The 12,137-nt window shown below is 35.1% G+C and overlaps 1 protein-coding gene across 2 annotated transcripts; it reads right to left on the bottom strand.

Moving 5' to 3' along the window:
* Window positions 1-7,634: 7,634 nt before the first annotated feature.
* Window positions 7,635-10,694, bottom strand: LOC121257879 (F-box/kelch-repeat protein SKIP11-like). Of its 2 annotated transcripts, none has more exons than XM_041159134.1 (2): window positions 10,356-10,694; window positions 7,635-9,752 (listed from the first exon to the last, which is right to left on the bottom strand). In XM_041159134.1, the coding sequence occupies exon 2, from the start codon at window positions 9,595-9,597 to the stop codon at window positions 8,278-8,280; it is 1,320 nt and encodes a 439-aa protein (XP_041015068.1). In that variant the 5' UTR covers window positions 9,598-9,752; window positions 10,356-10,694; the 3' UTR covers window positions 7,635-8,277. The 2 variants fall into 2 exon arrangements, with proteins under 2 accessions (XP_041015068.1, XP_041015069.1); XM_041159135.1 differs by lacking the exon at window positions 10,356-10,694 and adding an exon at window positions 9,983-10,348.
* Between the last annotated feature and the right edge of the window lie 1,443 nt (window positions 10,695-12,137).

Genomic DNA, 12,137 nt, shown 5'->3' with positions numbered 1-12,137 from the left:
GAAAGTGGCTTTGCAATGTGGTAAGTGGACCTAATTTTCTTGTTATTTTTCCTCTTTTTTTTTCTTTGTGGTCCTATTATATTACAAGTGCCCTCCAAAGTGGTCCTAAAAAAAAAAAAAAAAAACAATATGGATATATATATCTCACTAGTACTTCTGCACAACTGTCCCTCAATAAAATGTTGTAGCTGGCACGACGTTATGATTATTATAGTTATTATGATATTGCCATTGGGATCGAAATCTGCATAAAAAGCTTGGTATGATTTCATTTCATGCACAAGGAAATGCATGAAAATTCAGATACAAGCTTCCATAATGCTTGTGCCTCAACCACTCGGCAGATGGACCATCTTTCATGTGCATGTGAGCTTTCTCAATTGCTTTAGACGCCACAATTATGTTTGATGCGTGGGGATGTACGGTCTTCTTTTTTAAAAAAAAAAAAAAAATTTGAGAAAGTTTTGGGTTAGATTGCCTAAAAAGTAGTGAAGTATTCTGTGAATATTAATAAAAAAATAATGATAGAATATTGAATAATAGTGAAAAGTAAGTGAGAGTAATAAAATAATAAAGAGTAGTGAGGTACCTGAATACCCAAACTAGTTATCGTTTGAATTCGAAGATGAGTTGAGATGAGCTGTGAATAGTAGTGAAATTTGTGAGTTAAAGTTGATGAATAATAATGAATAGTAATGAAATGAGTTGAGATAAGTTGAGATGGATTTCGAATACAAACCTCTCTATCTTTTATCTATCGAGATTTTGGTAACCCTTGATTACCCACATTTGCCTAACTTGGAGCCTTTTTTAATTCATTTGATTATCTAAATGACATAATCTTATCTTCACATATTAAAATTATATATACAGTTGATAATAATAGTCCATTTCCACGTTTATACCATTACATGACCTACAGTTCTACCCACTCCAACTTGCCCATGGAAAAGGTCGGAACTGTTTTTGTAATCTTTTTTGTCTAGAGAACACATCATTTATATCATCGACACGATAACATCCGATTTGCAAAAAAAAAAATAATAATAAATAAATAAAAATTCTCTAAAAAATAAAATCATGTATTGTTAACAATGTGGACATACCAACTCTGTTCTTTTACAACAATATAGTTTCTTCTCGCATATAGACATCCTAACTCAAAAATACTTCCCAAAATCTCTCGTCTCCTCTCTTTATTATTTTTTCAAAATTTTATAGTTTTTTCCATTCCAAAAATGAAAAAGGTCTTGGTCTTGATCTTGGAGTATTATTCTCTTTAAGGTCTAAGATTCAACACTTCATGGGTACAAACAATCTTTTGGGACCACACTTCTTGGTGAAAAATCAATGATTTAATTAGTTCTGTGTAGGAAAACTTCTGAAAGTGCGGCGTACGAGACTAGGATTTACTTTGCAGAAATGAATCTGCGTACCAATATCACATAACTTTTATTATTATAAAAATAAATAAAAGAATGTCTTATATTTAACATTAGTGAGCGATTTAGTGCACGAAATCGCTTACAAGAAAATTTTTCTTTATTCTAATACATTTGATGGGCGCAAATAGGACAAAAAAAAAGTTATCTCGTATAATCTAAACAAATATATATATATATATATATATATATATATAGTTATTCCATTTTCAATAGAACAAATCAATAATAATTTTCCCTCCTGTTTGTATACTTTTGAGATTAGTTGACTCAACCATTAAAATGTAAATAACACAAGCTCTGTCCTTTTCAAGTTATTAAAATCCATAAGCTCATGAAACTTCAAAAAGAATATTAAATAATGTAAGTGAAGAATAATTCAATCTAATTTATTTAATCATAATAATGATATTTTCTCTTAGGAACTAGGGGGACTCATATGCCTCAATCTTTACACCTAACCTCAAAGGGATATAATAATGATAAGTTTGCACTTGCAACAAGTTTAAAATCCCCCAAAAGCATCACTAGGGGAAGAAAAAAGTTTAAAATATGAGTAATGGAGGAACGATAATTCTTTTACAACTTTTTTATAATTCATTTTTCTAAAATAATGATATTTCTAAAATTCTAAAATAATTATATAAAAAGGTTGTGTCATTAACATTACTCACAAAATATTGCAATTTTTCCCTCTCTCTCTCTCTCTCTGAGTTGGGGAAGGGTAGGGGTGGGCAACCCTGCTCCGCCCATGCGGGGGAGGAGCCCTCCGCCCCGCATCTAGGGCCCCTAACTGGAGCGGGTGACAGGGAGGGCCTAACCCCGCCCCGTCCCCGTCCCCGCCCCCGCCCCCATTTATATTTTACAAATTGTGTATATATAAATATATATTACAATTTGTTAGACTTATTCACAAAATATGCATTGGTAAATTTAAAAACTAAAATACTACAATTTACACAAAATATGCACTAGCAAATTTAAAAATTACATAGTTTTTAAATTATAGTCATATTTACGAAATTTAAATTTATAATTTAGATCTAAAAATATATTTTTAATTATTTTTACACTTATAAATAATTTTTAAATAAAATAAATGTAGTATTTTTTTTAAAATGAAAAGAGGCGGGACGGATCCCGCATCTCGGGGGCAGGGGACGGGGGTGAAAACCCCACCTCCCGCCCCATGCAGGGCGGGATGCGGGAAAGGGGTGCTCCCGCCCCGTAGAGAAGGGGATTTCAAACTCCAAACCTCCATTTTGAAAGTTGTAGGTTATGCCAATTAGGCCACAAGCCTTTGGCAACTTCTCCATCTCTCATGTCAATATCATTTGACTATTTAATGTATTGGCAAATCATTAGGAGGTTAAACAAGGCTAACTTTATTCACAATTATTGCTTAAGGTATCAAGCACTCGCTGGATATCATATCTTTCAAGATCTTGAAAGGCCGAATCGACAAAAGAAAAGGAAAAGGTAGAGCACGAAAGGTGCTGATTATGTGTAAATCCATTATTTTTATTCCATGACAAACTCTATTTGTGGAATACTCGTAGGAAGAAATGATCGTGACCAACCTAATTCTCATGTGCATATCACTATATATAGTGTCCAATAAGGAGGGTTCGAGTTTAAAGTAAAAAAGGAAAAGATCTCATTGATCAATCTAAGATAATATTCTCTAGTTATGGATATATTAGTGGGAGAATAATGCTTTATAGTGTTTCTGTTCTGATGTTCTTGAGGGAGACAGCAAAGGAGAAACCAAATCTATAGACTATAGGGCTATATATATATATATATATATATGTGTGTATATATATACACACACACATAAACATGTTTAATTAGAATTAGTGGAAGTGGCCATGACAGCCATTATCAAGGCACCGAAAGGATTTTCCATCCATTATCCACCACTAAAGAGCTGGCTGTGCACTTTATGCTCTATGTATTAGTTTAAAAAAAACTTATAATTCCTTGGAACAATGGACATACTAAGATGAAGTTAGACATCAGAAAATGTGTTGGTTTAAGGGGGAAAAAAAAAAGGCTAACAACAATTGGGCAGCTAAAAGCCTATTAACTTCGAATGTTTTGTGCAACAGATAGTGGAGCATAGAGCATCGTTTCTAGGCTCAAGGGAGTATTGCTGCTGATTTTAGGGGTGATCGGTTGTGTGGATAAAGGAGATGAAAAGTGGAGAAGGAATGAGGACATTATCTACTTTTTTGCAGGTTTGCAGTGTCTGATAAATAATAATATTTTCAGATTCGTAGGGATTCATATAGACTTAATAATTTAGTACACTACTTGAAGCCAGTGGAGTTGCTGCAAATAGGTCGAACATGACTTCATTATATTGAAAAGAAATAATTAAATGACATAAGCTAGGGTCCTTATAAGATGGTAAACATTGTTGAGGCTTTTGATGGTGTTTTTGTTTTCTTGGTATTTCTTGGTGGTATTGATTTGTCAGGTATTCAGAAATGGGTTACTGAATACTCTGTTGCCCAGGTTAAAATGGTGCAAGTTGGATTGTCAGAGGAGCAAGTTTGAGGCACAAGACAGATCAAGCTTTGATCCAACTCTGCAGATTGGAACCCACCCAGAACTTCTGGGCTTAAGATCCTGAGCTTAGCACACGAGTATTTGGAATTTAGAAACATTTATTTCGATCATAAATTGTCTACTACGAAAGGTATTGCCTTTGCCCTCCCAATATTCCTATTGATAGTCCAGTTTGATTGCTTTGGAGGCAGCTGGGGGAGAAAAATACAGATCTGGACTAAGTTCTTCAATAATACCAAGCTACCCATGAAACAAGAGACATAGGCATCAAATGCAAAACAACCAACATAGCCGCTTTGAGCAGCGAGGTGAACCTGCAAAAGTGAGGCAATTTTACTGCCCACAATTTAACCCCCCACCAAGTACCAAAAACAATGGATGCTGGGTCTAGATATACAAAAAGGGAACAGTAATTATTATGCAGTAAGGGTGGTTGCAGGTTTATTGGTTTAAATTAAATAGCCGTATTCAAGGACACAGCACAAGAACATTAGTGTCCAACTTTGCCAATCTAATGTTGGTCCAAAATAACAACGGCCGACCTAATTCGGCTGCACAACTTGTCACTCATCGACAAATGACAATAGAGAGGAAACCAATTTTTGTTTGTTTTTTTTTTTTTTCTTTTTCAAAGAAATCCATTCTAAAATAACTTTCTAACAGCGACCTGAGCAAAGAAGTATTTGCATACAAACGATGAAGATCACACTGAACATGAGCCACACTCTTTTTCATCCCTGTTTAAACGTACATCAAGTGTAAAGCACCCTATGTGTTTAATGAAGCCCCTCTACGGGCTAAATTTTTCAGGGTTTTGGAAGATTCTACATAGTTACTTACACAGAAATTAATGCCTTTGAATGATACTGGCACGGCAGCATACAAATTCATATATGATGAAGGAAAATGATACAAAACATGAAAGAAAAATAAGGAAAGAAGTCTTTCTAGTTCAAGACTTAAAACTATTTAAAGGGGAAAAAAGGAATAGTAAAAAAATATGGTTCAATATTTAATCAAGAAGGGTGCATACAGAAATTCTCTCACAAACAACAGCACAGACAAGTAAATCAATTCCTTCCCTGTAACAAGAAAGTTCCTGATGCTAATTTGAAAGCCAAAATTCATTCAAATCAGATCTGCAAAAGATTTATGCACTGAAAGCTACACCTTTCAGGTTCTGTTTTTCAGTCTAATTCTCAAATAATAAACTTCAAATGGTCTCTATGCACACCAACAAGCTCAGAAATCAAAAAGAGTTTGGACAAGTAAATGCATACTGATACCAACCGAGAAATGATTGGTTTACACAAAGAAATGCTACAAAAGTAAATTTACAAACCAATGTGGTACATCAGTTTATAAAATTTCTTTTATTGTAAAATAAATCTAATGTCTCACATCAAACCACATCAGTAAGTAAGTTTGCTTTTATAAGATCTCTTTGTAAGTGTATCACTTCTCATACCAAATAGTGTGTAAATTCCGCTCTCATTAGATAAAATAAGTAGCAAAAACAAATGAAGAATTTTTAGTTATACCAACATTACATAAAATACAATAAGAACCATTTGACGTCATCCTCGTGGAGAAAAAGACAAGCAGCTTGCTATAAAGAGTTGTGTTATTTAGAAGCCGGGGTGTAAACACACTTGTTGTGGGATTCATTATAATTATCAAAAACTCCAAACATCAATGCTTTTAGGAAAATGAAAACTATTTGTAAGCCTATTTTTTACACACCCAAACACAACATAAGTGTAAGGAAGTGGGTTCCACAATGATAAAAAAAATATTGGTGTTTAAGTTTTTAACTTATTATAACTATAATGGACCCCACAACAAGCAGCGTGTTGACACACTCACTAATGTGAAAAACTTCAATATCGATAGTGTCTTGGGTGTCAATAAAAAGGTCACAACACTTTTATGCTTGCAAATAGACTAACTGCTATAAGTCTACATTTACCATAAAAAAAATTTCAAAGCTTGTGTCCATCATATCTCTATGAAACCCAATCATTCATACCCAATAATTACATCTCTATGTTCTAAGGTGAAAGGTTCTGCTAAATCCAGACCTATTATTCTTCTTCTCCCATGAAAATAGTAACAAGCATGGAAAATGCTCTATCCAAATGTCCAATCCCTTCGTATTAAATAATATATCATTAAGAATTAGAGGAAAAACCTCCCCACTACACCTGAGTTCTTTTGAAAAAATGTAGTATATCATATTGTCCACAACACATTCTGACTCCGATACAGCTTTTTTGCCATTGTCCCTATGGTGCAGAAGTGAATTTAGCATTTAGTCTACCACATGTTTCCTAACTCCATACTAGTTCTAAAAGAATCACTCAAAAAAATGCATGGCCCATCTACTCAACTAAGCCCTAATCCCAACCATAATTGGATGGGATGTTTTGGCTTGTTTGAACTGAAGTCTACATGGCTGTCTTCAAACAAATAAAGATAACCCTAATGAACTTCCGGTTCCTCATATTAGATCATACTGGTTCTTTTCTTTTCATGCCGTAAGTGATTCTCAAAATCAAAACTTGATATTTGCAAGCAAACTTACCATTAATATGATCATGTTTGGAGTGAAGGACAGAGCACAAAGAGCTTTTTTTCTAAACATGGAGAGAAAATAGTAAGCAGTGTGCTTTATCTCTTCCCTCCCAGTGTCCTTATTTTATAAGACTAGAGATATAAAGCCTCAAATAATTGAAAAAAAGAATTTTATAAATCCTATTTTCTTTGTAAAATCAATTTTCTTACTCATCTTGAGAAGTTGATGTAAGTACTGACTTTCCCATGTAGAATTATATGAGAATCTATACAGGGTATGGGTGTTTCATGGATTGAATCTACAGTCTGTCCTTCACAGAATACAATTATGAAACATGTAGCATTTGACCCGAGAATATGGACATATTTTCCTGAAAAGAACACTCATTTATAATTAGACTTCCATAATATGATGTTAAATCTCCAACATCATTGTCAATTCTTAGAGAATCAAGATCCGTCAGGAAATTTCTAATTGTAAGAGTGTGACTCTAGCCAGCCAAGAGCTATTAGTATATTCATTTTACACCATGCTAGCATGCTGAATATGAGCACGGAATGCAACTTGCAAGGGCTGCCTAAAAGACCCAAAATATCATTTTAAGGTAAAGCCAAACTCCAACACATAACCATCTTTAAATCACACTGATCCAAAAAAATGCAATTATAGTTAAAAGGTTTCCTACCCTAATTTTCCAAATGGGCATATTCCTCTTTTAGAGTCTAACCATGCAGTGTGTCCTTCCTAGCAATCAAAAGAAAGAAACCAATGAAAACATTAATCAAATAATCTTGGGACATAATATATGAGAGTAAGCAAAGCCGCTTGATCACAGCCCTTTTCCACGGGTCTACAAGGTTGGTAAATGATCGGGGGCTCAGTCACCTCTGTACTAAGGGCTCTACTGGATCCCAGCTCATTTCCATGCATTTATGGAGAATGAAAAGCCGATAAAGCTTTTTACAAATGTGTTTATTTGATCAAATAATAGATAAGCGCCTTGTAATATAGTTTTTTTTTTTTTTTTAAAAAAAAAAAAAAAGAAAGAAAAAACACCACATGCCATTTCTGGGCATTAATTTTAAAATACAGCCAATGGCAAAGGCCCAATGAGCATACACAATAAATTCCAAAGAGAAAGCTGAATATATTACAACCCATTGATTGCAATGGTAATTTGATTAGTACATATGCCAGGCCCAAAATAACAACCTTCAGAACTTATTTCCTCCCTTGGACAATACCAAGAAAATTGAGGATCATTAAATCCATATATAATTCTGTATTCTTTAAAAAAGCTTCAGCAAACACTAATGACAACCTACCAATGTGTTGGTATTATCAAATTATTGAATCTATTCCTTTGCTACATGATGCCAACCTTTGAGATTTCTCATGTCACTAAAACTGGGAGAAGATATCAATTCAATGGAAGAAAACATAAACAAAACGTTTGAAAGGAAAATAAAATTGGAAAGCTCAAGACCTGAAACATTCTGTTGAATCTTGAGTAAAATCTGAGATTTGTCCCCATCCTCCCTCATCCAAGAAGGGAAAAGACCTCAACAAGAAATAAGGGGAGGAAATTACCAATTAGCAAGACTCTGGAAGGACGAACCAACGTTGTACGTTCATTGTGAGCAAGGCAGTATCACATTAAACATGGCGCTGCAAAGTTCCAACTCTTCAGCATCCCATCACAGCACAGTTATACACAAAATTACCCAATAGCTTTCTGGCAAGCAAGTTCCACTGTGGAGGGCCTTCACTCGGAACCCAGGAGTTGAGCTCTATATAGCCTTCACCTGAATTCCGAGGTCCACCAATTACTACAAGCCTATCCCCACAAGCCCTGAATGCAAGACCCCAACCATTCATTGAGACTGCCCGTTCAGGCAATCTCCCCACTGTAAACCACTCTCGTCTTTCTTTGTCGTACTTCCTCACCGCCATGTCAGCATAATGAGCCGCATACAACTCATTATTCACCACTGCAACCAGAGGGGGTGCCTCAGCAGTAGCAGGCATCTCTTTCTCGCTGGCTGCACCACTCCTTCCAGGGGACATGTTAGGAATCTCTCTCCAAGTCTTGGTCTCTAAATTATACTCCTCTCCACATGTTAGAACCTTTGAATCGCTTCCCCCTATTCCCCCAATAACGTAGAACTTTTTATCCATGAATACCCCAGAGCACATCTTCCTTGGTTTATTCATGCTCGGGAGTGTCTCCCATGTTTGAGTCTCGGAATTATATAGCTCCGCAGAATCCAAAATATTTGCTTGTGAATCACAACCGCCTGCTAAAATTGCGATCTCCCCAAGGCTGGCAGACCCAAATAAGCATCTGGGAGCATTCATTCTCATCCCGGAAGACCAGGAATTTGTCAAAATACTATATCTATAGATGACTTGGGACGTCACCTCCTTACCAAATACAAGAAGCTCAGTGCCCACGGCCAATGATTCCTTATCCGAACACATGAAGCATTCGTTGGAGGTCATTCTCGGTAAATGCATCCACCGTTGACAAATCGGATCAAATGCTTCCCATTCAAGGAGATGGCACGACAAATAAATCCATGGTTCGATCACGCCATCCAGGCGCCGCAGCTTATACAGCTCGCCACTCCGAATCAAGGAACGGAAACTCCGGTTCAAAGAGGCGATGGAGCCATAATCAGACCTGGAACAACGAATGAGGCTGCTGATCGAGTTGTCTCGACCAATAGGATTGATAAGGGAATCCGAATCCGAAGAATTCCCTCCTCCTCCTGCAGCCCGGTCATCGGATTGCTCTAGCCCGCGTGAGAATCCAGCCATTCCGGCCCTTGTCCCGCGATAATCCAATGGCTCACGAAATTTCCTCTGTTTACATTCGCGTTCATCTTCACCGTCAATTTCCAGTGGGCGCTTACCGTTCTTGATATCGAGACGATAGCTCACGTAAGACCACTTCACTTCTGAGCTCGAAAACGCACTCGAAAGCAGGCACCGGCCTTCCAACATGTCTTCCCTCAAATTCAACCAAAGCTTGGAAATTCACAAACACCCAATCGGAACCAAAAGCCTGGCAGTTTCTTCGTCAATGGCCAAAAAGAAAGTATAAGTATAATCCTAGCTCCGAAGTCCCACAAAAAGCTCGGTCCAATTACAGAACCAACCTATTAACAGAGAATGAATGAAATTTTAGTTATAATTTAAAAGAAAAAAAAAAAGACACCGACTTTCACTTTTTGAAACTAAAAAGCAAATCTAAAAGAACCTGAATTTCATTTGAAACTTAAAGCTTTTCGTTATATCTAAAAAAAAGTTCACTGATCGTAAACCAATAGGAGAAGAACACAGAGACCGAAACAACAGAAACAAAATCAGTTCCAATTGAGAAGAGTACTCATATCCAAAATCGGAGTTGCAGAAGGAAAACTCAGATCTCTAAATTCCAGCAAGAAAGCGGAAACTTTTATATTGCTTTTGCCCGACTGAGAGCCAGTAACTCAGAGTTCCAAAAATGATATTAAAAAAAAAAAAAAAAAAAAAAGCTTTTGATGACACATTCAATTCAAGAAAACCAACCAAACAAAGAACCAAACTTCGATCTGTATGGGTATGTTTTGGGACTAATGATTAAAAATAATCGTCTAAATCTTTTCTCGTCGTGTGGGAAAGCATGAGAAAATTAAGAAATGACAAGACAGAAAGAGAGAGAGAGAGAGAGAGAGAGAGAGAGAGAGAGAGATGAGGAAACGATAATGGAAGGGACTTACGGATTGGATAAGAAGGAAAACGAAAAAAAGAGACTTGATTGGAATTTTGAAATCTAACACAAACTCCCCACCCTCCCCGCCCCCGCCCCCGCCCCCCCGCGCCCCCTTTTCTCTCTCTATTTCCTGAGCTGTTTCAGTTCTTCACGCTCTCTGTCTCTCTGTCTCTCTCTCCCTCAATCTCTGTTTATGGTCCTGTCCTTTGGATTCTCTCTCTCTCTGTCTCCTCTGCAAATCAGAAGAAGAGCTTCTGGTTGATGGCTTTTTGCAGCTAAAATCTCATACGAGGGAGGCCCCTCTTTATCTCTCTCTCTTCGTCTTTTTAAAATAAATTAATTTCTTTTGGTTAAGTGTGTAATCTTTTTTCTTTTTTTAATTTAATAACGAGGCGGTGTGGGACCGTGCAGCTGGAGGTTCGTGGTGGGACCCGTTTAAAGGTGGCCGAGGAATTTCGCCGACGTCGCCGTCACCCAAAAAAAGGGTCACCGGTATACACCCGTGTTGACTGGGGATAGTTGAAAGATAGCACCGAAATTGTGTGCCGCCTCCAAGACTCGGACTCGAGATATTGGAGAGATGTATCGGATCGGTGAGGACTCACAACGTCTTTCTTTCTTTTTTTTTTTTTTTTTTTTTTTTTTTTTTTTTTTTTTTTTTTTTTTTTTTTTTAAAGCTAAAACACTTTCTATATTTCAAAGAAAAATAAACATGATTTATATGAACGTTATGCTATTAAATATAATCAGATCTACATTTGATCACGACAAAATTGAGTAGTAAACAGTTGAAGACTTGTTCATTTAGGTTGTATTTGGATAGTAAAATATTTTTAAATATTTTGTAAATAATAATAAAATATTAATAATAAAATATTAACTAGTAATGAATAGTAATAAAAAATAAAAATAAAATAATAAATAATAGTGAAATATTCTAAAAATATTATACTTTAATTTTGACAAAATTAAGTAGTGAATAGTTAAATCTAAGGGAGTAGTCGAACTCGAATTTATCGAGCTATTTAGTTTTGATAAAATTGAACCCATTCTACAAATTTTAATGAACATGATTTTCTCTTACATTTTTAAATATTTAAGATATTCTTATCGTAAAGTTATAAGTAATACTATTAAATAATAAATATCAAGTTACTTGACTTTGTATAACGGCTCAATTATAAGGATAAGAATATCATAAACATATTCATCGACTAATGTGACAAAAAATTAAAATTCTCTTGATTTTACATGAAATGCAATGGATAGCAATATAGCATATTTATTTGGCGTCAAACTATATGGGTTTTTATTTTTATTTTTTTCACTATCATTTTTTTAAGAGTAATATTAGAGAGAAATTATTGTAGTAGTATACACTTTACATTCACTGTATGATTATTTCTAATTGATTGTTCCTAATATTTATTTAGAAAAATGTGTGATTTAAATAATATCATATTATATATATAAAATAAATATTTTTAATAGTAATTTCTATCTAGATATATATATATATATATATATTTTTTTAAACACATGGAAGGTTTGGCCACTCTTAATTGACTAGTCAAACAAATAATTTTTAACAAAATATAATTACGGCTATAATTATTTGTACTTTACAAAAAGTAAACCGTGGTCGGAAATTTTTTATTAGGATTTTGATTAGAATTGAATGGATGGTGTTGTGACTTGTGAGCTGTAACGTCAAACGAATGAGTGTGGCATTTGATTTGGCTTTTTGATGGAGACAATAAAATAATAACAATAATAATAATAATATCCG

The sequence above is a fragment of the Juglans microcarpa x Juglans regia genome, chromosome 3S (assembly GCF_004785595.1).
Source record: "Juglans microcarpa x Juglans regia isolate MS1-56 chromosome 3S, Jm3101_v1.0, whole genome shotgun sequence".
Taxonomy (NCBI): domain Eukaryota; kingdom Viridiplantae; phylum Streptophyta; class Magnoliopsida; order Fagales; family Juglandaceae; genus Juglans; species Juglans microcarpa x Juglans regia.
This window is presented reverse-complemented; position numbering and strand designations above follow the sequence as displayed.

Coding starts and splice junctions, on each gene's coding strand:
- LOC121257879 (XM_041159134.1), bottom strand. CDS start 9,597: ATGTTGGAAGGCCGGTGCCTGCTTTCGAGTGCGTTTTCGAGCTCAGAA.